General features: G+C 33.8%; 1 protein-coding gene across 9 annotated transcripts in view; it reads left to right on the forward strand.

Moving 5' to 3' along the window:
* The window catches only part of CEP57L1 (centrosomal protein 57 like 1), a 56003-nt gene extending 44815 nt beyond the window's left edge, over window positions 1-11188 (forward strand). For 5 of the 9 annotated variants that reach the window (XM_008994877.5, XM_035296461.3, XM_008994878.5 and 2 more), the window contains 7 exons: window positions 556-672; window positions 2283-2360; window positions 2829-2915; window positions 6307-6384; window positions 6546-6739; window positions 7862-8006; window positions 10024-11188. In XM_008994877.5, the coding sequence (XP_008993125.4) occupies window positions 556-672; window positions 2283-2360; window positions 2829-2915; window positions 6307-6384; window positions 6546-6739; window positions 7862-8006; window positions 10024-10245 (921 nt within the window). In that variant the 3' untranslated portion in view covers window positions 10246-11188. Of the gene's footprint in view, window positions 1-555; window positions 673-2282; window positions 2361-2828; window positions 2916-6306; window positions 6385-6545; window positions 6740-7861; window positions 8007-8910; window positions 9027-10023 lie in introns of all 9 variants that reach the window. The other 4 variants (XM_035296462.3, XM_078369918.1, XM_078369917.1 and 1 more) reach the window with 2 other exon arrangements.
* Window positions 11189-12457: the final 1269 nt, after the last annotated feature.

The following is a 12457-nucleotide window of genomic DNA, read 5'->3' on the forward strand; positions in this document are numbered from 1 at the left end:
CTTAAAAGTGTTTGATTTTCAGAAAAAAAAAATAAATTTTAATTTAAAAAATTATGGGCTGGGTGTGGTGACTCATGCCTGTAATCCCAGCACTTTGGGATGCTGAGGCGGGCAGATCACAAGGTCAAGAGATCGAGTAAATCCAGGCCAACATGGTAAAACCCCATCTCTATTAAAAATACAAAAATTAGCTGGACATGGTGGTGCATTCCTGTAGTGCCAGCAACTCGGGAGGCTGAGGCAGGAGGATCACTTGAATTCAGGAGGCAGAGGTTGCAGTGAGCCGAGATCACGTCCCTGAACTCTAGCCTGTTAACAGAGCAAGACTCCATCTCAAAAACAAAACAAAAAAAAATAGTTATGACTTTAAAATTGAAAACAATAAATAAAAAGTATTTGGTTTTCTTGTTGTTTGTAAGCACCTAAATGTACATTTATGTACGTGTTTCTTATGATATTCATATTGTGTTTCGAATGCTCAGAAATTGTATTATTCTTGTTCCATGGCATTACTTGCCAAATTCAGTTTTGTTGTTTTATTTTTATCTTTTCTAGGCCCAGCTTCAGAGAGAAAAAGAGCAAGATGAGATGAAGCTGTATGCAAAACTTGAAAAGCTTGATGTCTTAGAAAAAGAGTGTTTTAGACTTACAGCAACTCAGAAAACTGCTGAGGTAAACTTTCTTTGAAGTGATGATGATAGGAATAAATCTTTAGTGTTAAGCAATACTGGTATTTTATGTGAATGTAGAGTAAATCTTAGATTTATAAAACTTTATTGACAACTTTTAATAATCCAGATATGAATTCCTACCTATAGAGTGAGAGTTAATGTGTTCTGTCATGGTATGAATGAGCTGTCTTTTAATGTAAAATTGTAATTTTGAATTCTTATATGGCAGGTTATTTTCATTTGTCAGATACTTTACCTAAAGGATATGGAAAAATTGTCTTCTACCACTTGTAGTCAAATTAATCCTATTCCAGTTCCTCTCTCCATCCTTTTCCCCTCCAAATCCTTTCCATTTTATAGGGTTTTCTCATAGTCATAATTCCTCTAGGAAGTCCTCCTTGAGCTTTCCAACACTCGGGAAGTTCTCCTTTTGAAATAGTACTGTCTTTCTATTCTGAACCACACCACAGATATAAGATGTGATACTTATATATATAAGGTTATATGTATATATGATCCCTTTCAAATTATTTCCTTCCTTTGTTGTTTTATTGTTTTGTGAATATTACTCTTTTTTTTTTTATATATAGTACAGGTTGGGAATCCCTAACTCCAAAATCTAAAATGCTCCAAAATCCAAAACTTTTGAACACTAATAAAATCTTCAGAGGAAATGTTCATTGGAGTAATACAGAATTTTGAATTTTTGGATTAGAGGTACCAAACCAGTAATGAAAATATTCCAAAATCCAAAATATCTCTGGTTCCAAGTACTTCAGATATGGGATACTCAATCTGTATCCCATACTGATTGAGTATCCCATACTGTATCCCATAGCTCTTAAGTAACAAGGATCACATTGTATATTTCTGTCTTTTCACTCTCCTTGCTCCCAAAATTACACTAATTATATTTATGCAAATAGTAGAAACTTATTTTTATATGTTTTGAATGAAACGTTGAGACCCAAGACTGTAATTGTTTGACCTACACCTTAAAAATTTCATCATAATGATTTTGTTGCTGGAAGTTAATAATGCCTATGTGTGTGTATATTCTTTGCTTTCCCTTTGTTCTCCTTGTATGTAATAGAAGGTAAAGAAGCAAATAAAGAAGTGGGAAGAAAGCCAAGAAAAATTTTAACATTGGCTGGGTGTGGTGACTTAATGCCTGTAATCCCAGAATTTGGGAGGCGGGGCCGCAGGGCAAGGGTGAATCATGAGGTCAGGGTATCGAGACCATCCTTGCTAACATGGTGAACATCCTTAGTAGGTGGGCCTCTACTGAAAATACAAAAAATTAGACAAGCGTAGTGGCACACACCTGTAGTCCCAGCTACTTGGGAGGCTGAGGCAGGAGAATTGCTTGAACCTGGGAGGCAGAGGTTGCAGTGAGCCAAGATTGCACCACTGCACTCCAGCCTGGGCAACAGAGCAAGACTCGGTCTCAAAACAGAATGTTAACATCTTGTGCCTTTCCTTTTTCTCATTTTCTGCCTAATTTGCAAAACTCTTAAGAATCAAGACCCTTAGGACTCTATTTGGAAAAGAAACAAAGGATACTTGGCTCTAGTTTTTATATAACAACGTTAGTTTTTCACTCTTTTGCAGGACAAGATTAAATATTTAGAAGAAAGACTTAAAGAAGAAGAACATCAACGTAAGCTATTTCAAGACAAAGCTTCTGAGGTAAATATAGCACTATATAATCTATCACAGTAAACCATATATGTTTTACTATTTTTTGTTTTCATTAAACTGAAACCTGTGTTCTAGATTCTAATTTCTGCTTCCTAAATTGTCTTTTTGTTATGATAATGAAATTCTCACTCAGCCAGTATAATACTTGGCTGTATTATCAAGAGGTCTTTTAATCTTTTGAAATTCTGACAAATACATATATTCTCAGTTGAAAGAACTCCTAGGATAGATTGTTTTCAGTTTGATTGACATATGTATATTAAATAATTTACTCTTTTATAAACAAAATTATTGTAATTACCAATAGACAGTGACCTTCACAAGTACAAAAATAGTATTTCAAATTTTCTTCTTCAAAAAGCATTTTCATATTTATAAACTTAGACCTGATAGCTCATTACAATGTTTTTGCATGTTACAAATCAATTTTATAACTTTTTTTTTAAAATATTATAGCTTCAAACTGGACTTGAAATCAGTAAAATTATAATGTCTTCAGTTTCAAATCTAAAACACTCCAAGGAAAAGAAGAAATCTTCAAAGGTGTGCATATAAAACTTTATTCCAAACAATACTTTTATTTGATAATACTTATTTATACATCCTCTTAATGCTTATACCTACCCCTTTCTAAAAAGGATTTGAAGATATATAATAAAAGACTTGCAGTTATGCATGCTAAATGACAAATGATGATTTGGGGTATAAGGACAGAAAATTTCATAAGATTCAGGTTAAAAAAAAGTAGCAGCAGTCATGTAAAAAATTTAGCTCTGAGTTCGCTTGACAACCAAAGCAAAAAGGAACATGTAATGGACAGTGTAGCTATCTTGGTGAAATAACAGGAAGCTCTCAAGGATATCTAGAAAGATTAACATTTTTCTAGTTTTAAACTTCTAGAGAAATATATTTTGTGATACTTTATAAAAGAGGCACTAAACAACATAGTAGATATTGGCAACATGATAGATCCTGAAAGCAGTTTTATGTAATACATGCACAATAAAAAGAAAGGGTTTTTCTTACAGATTTGTTAAGGCTGTAAAGTAATTTATATAGAGAATTTATTGTTACGTGTAATTTCTATACTCATTTCTTGTGAATTTGCTTAGAAGTAAGGATTGGAGAGTTAGTACTTTATAGATCAATATTTTGTTTAGATGAATTCATGTTTTGAATGCATTCTATTTAAGTAACCCTTCTCAATTATATATAATGGTACAAAAATGTTTTTAATCCCTTTTAATCTTATGATTCTGGAATTATGGTTTTGATGGCTATTGTTAATGTTTATTCATATATGAATGGAGTGAGTGTTGCTGTGTGCCATTTGCTGTGGGAGACAGGAGATGCTATTTGGGAATTCTAGCCACTGCCATGTGATTAGCTTGTAGATAAAATAATGGAGAGAACATTATACTTAACTTTGGCAACTCTTATTACATAAATAAGAATTCGTTTTGGGAGGCCGAGACGGGTGGATCACGAGGTCAAAAGATCGAGACCATCCTGGTTAACATGGTGAAACCCTGTCTCTACTAAAAATACAAAAAATTAGCTGGGCATGGTGGCACGTGCCTGTAATCTCAGCTACTCGGGAGGCTGAGGCAGGAGAATTGCCTGAACCCAGGAGGCGGAGGTTGCGGTGAGCCAAGATCGCACGATTGCACTCCAGCTTGGGTAACAAGAGCGAAACTCCGTCTCAAAAAAAAAAGAATTCGTGTTCAATACTTGGACTGTATATTTTACAATTTTTTTATTTTAAAGAATTTTCAAACTACAGTAATGAAAAATATTTCCCTAATATGACTAATTTTGCTTATTTTCTTTCCTAAATAGTTGTTTTGTGTCTTGTTTGTGCAATGGGATTCACAGCTACAAAGCCAAATAGAAAAATCACTATAAGTAATTTGCCAGTGGAACACATATTGCCCAATATGTATGTTTTATGGGATCCTCTCTCTGATGATAACTTTTTTAATGGAACTTTTTTTCAGTTTACCTATTTATTGTAGAAATAGTGAAGGTACAGAGAGAAGATAAAAGAAATGAAAGAAAGAAAAGGTAACTCCTGGAAGAGAACAGAGTAATTAATAGCAGAATCACGTCATGGAAGTACGTAGTTCAAATCCCAAGTTCACAGGGTGTGCAAATAACTATGTCTCCCTTTAAAGATGGAGGTAATGCTAAAGTTGCTGAAAGTAGGATCAGATTTTGAGAAGCCTCTATGAGAGGCCTGCTTCCTATCTTACTGTTTGTCCATGTCCTGGACATAGTTCATTCAACTTATACATTTTGATGTACATAGACTGGTATCTCTAGGTGATAAAAAGATAAGTAAGACAGGAATTTGTGAGAAATAGATAAATATATAAATATAAAACAGTATAATAGAAAATTAATAGAGGTTTAAACAAAGTTTGTTGTGGTGCTTTGTAGACAAAGGAATATGTGAAAGGTAATGTGCAAGAAGCTATATTAAAGGAAGCCTTGAAGATTAAGTATTGACAGACTGAGATGAGGAAAAATGTATTATAGTCTGAGGAAATGGTTGGTTTTTCCAGGGACCTATACGTAATAGTCCAGTAGTGAGAGTGAGATGGGATCATAGTGAAAGTTAAAATGGAAAATAGAGCTTGGGGTGAGCTAATGGCTGACCTTGAATGTGATGTTAAGAGTTTGAAATTTGATTCTATAAACAGGAACAATTGAAAGCTTCTGAGAAGTGTAGGAACATAATTAGAGTTATAATTTTAGATGGTAACTGATGGCAATAGGAAAGTTTTACATAGAGAGAAATCATATGTGTAGATTCATGTCACCATCACAACAATCAAGATATAGAACTCTTTCACCACTAAAAGACTCCTCCATGCTATACATCCCTTCCCTGAACATTGGCAACCTCTATCTGTTCACCATCTGTGTATTTTATTATCTCAAGAATGTTATATAAATGGAATTATACAGTATGTAACTTTTTGTGATTGGCTTTTTTCCCTTGAGGTCCATCCAAGTTGTTATAAGTATCAATATATACTTTTTATTTCTGCCTGGTATTCCGTGTTACAGATGTACCACAGTTTAACCATTCATCTGTTAAAGAATATTCGGGGTGGGGCGTGGTGGCTCACACCTGTAATCCCAACATTTTGGGAAGTCAAGACAAGTGGATCATTTGAGGTCAGGAGTTCAAGACCAGCCTGGCCAATATAGTGAAACCCTGTCTCTACTAAAAATACAAAACTTAGCCCGGTGGTAGTGACACTCACCTGTAATCCCAGCTACTCAGAAGCCTAAGACAGGAGAATTGCTTGAGCCTGGGAGACCAAGGTTGTGGTGAGCCAAGATTGCACCACTGTACTCCAGTCTGGGTGACAGAATGAAACCCTGTCTCAAAAACATACACACACACACACATATATTATTTCCAGTTTTTTAGCTATTACAAATAAAACTGCTATGAACATTTGTGCACAGGTTTTTATGTGAACATAGCTTTTTATTTTTCTAGGATAAATGCCTAAGAGAACAATTGTTGGCTCATGTGATAAGCATGTTTTTAGTTTTATAAGAAACTGCCAAACTGTCTTCCAAAATGGCTGTACCATTTTGTATTCCCACCAACAATATGTGAGTGATTCATTTTCTCTACATGCTTACCAACATTTGGTATCATCACTATTTTTTATTTTGGCCATACCGATAGATGTGCAGTGATATTTCACTGAAATTTTAACTTGCATTTCCATACTAACTAATGATGTTGAGTATCTTTTCATATGTTTGCCATATGTATGTCAGTGAAATTTATGTTCATGTTTTTTGTCCATTTTCCAGTTACACTGTTTTCTGTTGAGTTTTGAGAGTTCTTCATATCAGAAATAACTTTTAAAATAATTTTTTGTTTATGTTTTTTCTTGTCAATCCCTAGAAAACTAAGTGTGTAAAGAGAGGATCACCTAGGCAAGTTTGTTCAAAGTTTGGAGCACTGCCTTTTGTGGCTGAAAAGGTAAGAGGGGATAAAATAAGAAAGTTGTTCAAAAAAACTCCTGCTTTGTTGTAAGTGCTATTTAAATATCTTCAGTCAAAATTGTTCTCAGTTATTTCTTTTCCAATACGTTCGCCAGTGCAAGCTGTTCCGTGAATGCAAATATGCAAAACTTTTTGCAGATGAGGCAACATCGTGGCCCACATATCCTTCAGAAATCTTCTAATGAGACTGAGCCTATATGTCTCCCCAAGCCTTCTAGAACAACTTCCTGGTGTAAGGCTATTCCTACTGACTCAGAAAAGTCCATTTCCATTTGTGACAATTTATCCGAACTTTTGATGGCAATGCAAGATGAGCTGGACCAAATGAGTGTGTAAGTATTTTTTTTTTTTTTTTTTTTTTTTAATCAAGAGACAATGCTATGTCGTCCAGGCTAGTCTTGAACTCCTGGTTTCAGGTAGTCCTCCTGCCTTGGCCTTTCAAAATTCTGGAATTACAAACATGAGCCACTATGCCTGACCAGTATTTTTATTCTTTATCAGGAGAAGTACCAAGATATTTAGATATCATTTTTTTCTTCTTAGTCTTAAGAACAATACCACTTATAAATTCTTAAAGGCCTTACTTGGCCATTTGGACAGATTTATTGTCACTGTTTTCTCGTTGTATTTATTAGTACTATTTAAAATTTCAATTCTGTGTAACTAATACTTTTTCATTCTAAGGTATTTCTGTATTCACAAAATCTGGACTGATAGATATTACTATCATTCTAACATATAGGATCTGATGACCTTAGATTATAACTCACAAAAGCTTTTATAAGGCTCTCCCTTTGTGTTTTAGAATCTTTTAGCTGAATGAATGATTTCATTGGACAAGTAGGAATGTAATACCTTGTTTTAGATTCTGGCTGATCTGCATTACAAATTTTGAAGCATCTATAGTAAGGAAGATTTCCATATGAGATACATTATATTGTGCCTCCCTCTCCCTTAAATATATATTCAACAGAAATTTCAAAACTATATGATTTGACTGACCAGTTAGTTGATCTAAGACCTCTGTAGAAGATATAACTAATTCTATTAACAGCATTTCAATAGGCTAACTCCAAATCCAGAAATTTTTCAGGCAAATACCACAGCTGGATTTCTTCCAAAGATCTTACATCAATAATGAAGAAGAGAGCCCTTTAATACCCCTAGTTAAAGACATCAAATATCTTACCACATGGATCTGTGAACATTAAGAATTCAGACTTTTTAAAAGTTAATTAGCAGTGTTAAGGTATTTCTAAATGTATTTAATTTCAAATCACAGGAGCCTGGTTATATTTACCATAGATTTAAACAACCCTAAAGAAGGAGACTTTTTAAAGGGTAATGTTTAACTCTGACTGAAACTTATGATTGAACAGAAAATGGCTTAATTATGGTAAAGACATATATGCAATAAACTATAATAGTGCTTAATATTTGCTATTCTTTCATAGGGAGCACCAAGAACTACTGAAACAAATGAAGGAAACTGAAAGCCATTCAGTGTTTAATGACATAGAATGTGAACTAGAGTGTTTAGTCAAGAAAATGGAAATTAAAGGAACACAAATCTCCAAACTGAAGAAGCATCAAGACAGTGTAAGAAGGCTTTAGTAAAAGATTTTAATAAAAATATAAAATATCTGGACTCGGTGTTATATCTCTATATGACTTTCCAAATTTGAGGTCTGTATATGGGAATTAGGGAAAAGATAGATGGTAGTCACTTAGGCTTATGACAAAATACAGCCATTTGTCCCATTGGAATAACATGGACCTCCTACATAACTCTCCAAGTTAAAATTTTTTAAGTGAGCAAAGAAACTTAGTTATGTATTCAGAAATGGCTTTGGGGAAAATATGAGGTAAATTAAACTTGCCTTAGAAGCCTCCAGTTACCTCTTAGCAATCTATTTTCCTTTCCTTCTGTCTTCTAATACTTTAATGATACCCCTTATGTCAGCAGGTCTCTAATGCACTACCAGACATAAACCTGGCTCCCAAGCAGTGCCCCAATCCTTAAAGCATGTTTCCCCTTTCCCAAAACAAGTTATGTTTTGTTCCATTCCCTGGGGACCTATACTAGGCTAGCTATAGTGAGTAGGACAGGGAGGGTGAGGAAAACTCTATACTTAAATGTTAAGTCTTAATAACTAAGAATAGTGAATGGTTTACTATTTTAACAGAATCATGGAATATAATATTTAATTCCAAGACAATGACTCCATAGGTTGAACTTGCAGCACTGTGACACTGTTGGAGCAGAAGGCAGAGGGAACCTTTCCAAAGAACCCTCAAGTCCCATCATGTAGCCATATGTCTATGGACAAAATCACCATTCATCAAAGTTAATGATATATGAGTGTCACAAATAAGCCTCCCTGCTTTTTATAGGAAAGTAATAAAAGATGTAGAATATTATTACTTTTATTCTTCTTATGACAAAGAAAGGAAGAAAGAAAAGTGACATTTTTAAAACATTTTTATTTTACTGTCTTTTAAGGCTATAATAAGTAAAAACTTCTGTATGACTGGGAGTGAAGATTACACAACTTATACACTTTCTTGAAATTGCATAGGAGCAAATTGAATAGAAGAATGATCATTTTTTAAACTCAGGTAGTTTATACTATATTTTGAAAAACATGATTTATATTCATAATAGCTAGAACAGTTATAAATTTTTAAGCATTATATTATGATAAATGTAAAATCTGTAATAAAAATTGCCTGTTAGCCTAATAGAGAACTAGGTACTCACCCAAAGTCTGAATCAGCTCTACAAATTAAACCTATGCTACAAATTAAACCTATGCTCAAGTGACATAGCCTAAGTAATGGGTTAGACTTTGAAAAAATGGGTTTTGGCTAGTTGATAGGTATTGTTTTTGTTTAATTCTGTCTGCCTCCACTATTACCATATACTACTCAAGGATAAAGTTATTCCCTTGACTTTTTTTAAAACTGTGATTCAGTAGTACTTTAAATTCAGGAGTACACAAAAGTGTTTGTACACGAAGGTATTCCTGAATTTAAAGTACTACCAAATGGCAGTTAAAAAAATGCATATATTTATACACACACACACCCCCACACGCACACCCATACATACACGTGTGTGTGTGTGTGTGTGTGTAACTTTCTAAACTAAAAACAATTATTTGCTTTGCTGTTAATGTTATCGAAAATGTTCTTCTCTCTCCTCTCTGTTCTCTAGTTTTTACCAATTTAATATCTACCATACAACCTTTCCCTCAACCTCTCCCGCCCATGTTGACCTTATCCTACTTTGGCCTTCTCACATGTAACACTTTGTGTCTTATTCAAAGTTATCCTGGCTCAGAGTATACTGTAGTTGTCACATATATGCTTTTTTTTTTTTTTTTTCACTAATAGGAGCAATAAGCTCCTTGAAAGTAAGAGCTTTTCTCTTCATTATATTTCTACCTGATGACACAGTGTTTAGGCATGTACTAGATGTTCAATAAATAAAATACTTACTGAATTGTACTTTTTAATTTAATGTAATCTTTAAACCATCAATCCAACCTATCTATTTTGGAGCATATTTTTAGTATATTTTTGACTAAAATGTTAGATTTTTTTCTCTCTCCAGGTCCGTAAACTGCAGCAAAAAGTTCAAAACTCAAAGATGAGTAAAGCTTCAGGTATTCAGCAAGAAGGCAGCAACCCTAAAGGATCAAGGAACATAAAAAATAGCCCCAGAAAATGTCTGACTGACACTAACCTTTTTCAGAAAAACAGCAGCTTTCATCCAATACCAGTTCATAATCTTCAAGTGAAATTGAGAAGAGATGATATCATGTGGGAACAGTAACAAAATAGCAAAACTGTCACCTTAAATGAACTTTGTCGATGAGACCTTGAATTGTCTAAAGTGGTTTTAATTTAATACAACTTTGTGACATTTGAATCATGTTTGAATCATGTTTCTAGCTTCTATTAAAACATGAAGTTGTAGTGTTTTAAAATTGATGCCTAATGACCTATTGCGTTCCAAATAACAAATTACTGCTTTTTTATTTTTCTTATTGATTGAAGCCCCTAACCTCATCTTGTCTTAGAAACATTGTTCATTTTGCAGATATCTTAAGTTAAATTTAAGAAATTATACTAGATTGACAGTATTCAAAATTGAGTTAAATCTGAGCTGCAAGTACCATTCATTCCACTTTTCATTTAATAGGCTTGTAACCTTAAAAACCAATGTTAAGTGAAAAGAGTTCAGAAAGATCATTTAGCTTTCCTGGTGCTTTCTTTCTATTTTGTTTTAGAGATGTGTGTGAAATGTTTTTCTCTTTTGGAAAGGGAAAAGCTTTAACAGTTACACAGTTTTGTGAAGAAGACTTTAATCCAAATTTTTATGAGACAGTAAGAACCCTGTAATAGCTACTTAATTTTTAGGAGACAGAATTCTATTGCAGAAGCTTTCCTCTTCTATTCCCATTCTCTTTTACAAAACTAGTTTTTTAAAAAAAAATCAATGATCAATTTTACTACTTTATAATTTTTGCTGATTTTTATTCTTTGCATTGTATATAATAAGGCTGAATTTCTAGGACCCACAAAAGTGTTTTGTTTTTTTTTATAAGAAAGTATAGAGGAAGAGAAAGCTGGGCATTGAATTACCTCATCCAGCAGAAATTCAGGGTAGTATGGTATATTTTTATTTTTTATATTTTAAAATCAGTAATGTCAAATGTTTTTTTGTATGCATGCTTTATAATAAATTTGCACTTGATCATTTTTCTGGACACCTATGGAAACTAGTACAATTCTTCTGAACTCTTGGTTTCTCACTCAAATCCTCTGAAGCAACTGGGGAACTAGAGTCATGAACTGAATTAGAAATAGAAAGACCAAAAAGGTGTAATACAGTGGAGGAGCTCAAATACAGGGTAGCAGTTTAAGAGATGGTGATTCCTAAGGGACAGAGCTGGAAGTATGTATTTACTGAATTCTTTGAATCCATGGCTGAGAGAGTGTTCAAGTTACAGATGTGAAAGAATTTTTAGGTCAGTATCTTGGGAAGCTAAGGAGAGCAATTTTTAGAAGACAGTTTTTCTGTTTTCCTAGGAAGTTCCCAAGAAGCCTGTGTAGGAAAAAGTGGGTAATTATGGACCTTTTGGGGAGGAAGAGAACTATAATTCATTTTAATGGTGCGAAGAGATGCTATGTTAGAAGAACTTCAAGACCTGGAAGATGAGCACATTAAAACTTGGAATTGTCCTTGAAAGTAGTTAATGGCAGAGATCAAGGTTTCCTCCTGGTGTAAATAGTGCATGTGCCCTTTGCCAACTTTCACCCGCCTCATCCCCACCCTTAGCCCCTCAACCCTGGAAATGTTCCATAGGGTATTTGATCTAAACTCAGTTGTATCACTTTACCTGTTTTTCTACTTTGCCTTTCCTCCTTGAGGATACGAGTTTTATAGTTAAAGCTTAGCTTTCTGCTAAACTTTTTAGCTTTCTGCTACCCATCAGGGACCATAATGCAGACCTATATTTCTGTGCCTTTGTTTTCTATACATTTAGAAAGGTGGCTGAATATATTTCATTATTAATAAAGCCATTACTTGTGAAGATGTATTGCTTTAAAAATTATCTTTAAAATTTTAAAGGCCATTTTAGAAACATGAAATATCTCCATTGAGAATTTTCTTAAAAATTAGTCCAGTGTAGTAGAAAAAAACATGACTTCAGAGCTATGAAACTTAATTTCAAATTCTGGGACTCCACCATTTAATAGCTTGGACAAGTCAAATAACTTTTTGGAGCCTCAGTTTCTCATCTGTAAAGTGAGGATTATACTAATATATTGGTATACTAATATACTAATATCTGCTAATTTGTTGTGAGGAGTAAATTAAATAACATGGGAAAGCACCCAGCAGAAGAGTTGGCACTTAGTAAAAACTCAATAAATATTTTTTCAATCTGATTGGCCCCCCAAAAAATGTAGAACACGTTTGCATGAGTTGTAGCCTAAAAGCAAACACCTAAATATATTCTTGGTAAGAGTGGGAATAT

Source organism: Callithrix jacchus, chromosome 4, assembly GCF_049354715.1.
Source record: "Callithrix jacchus isolate 240 chromosome 4, calJac240_pri, whole genome shotgun sequence".
Lineage (NCBI taxonomy): Eukaryota > Metazoa > Chordata > Mammalia > Primates > Cebidae > Callithrix > Callithrix jacchus.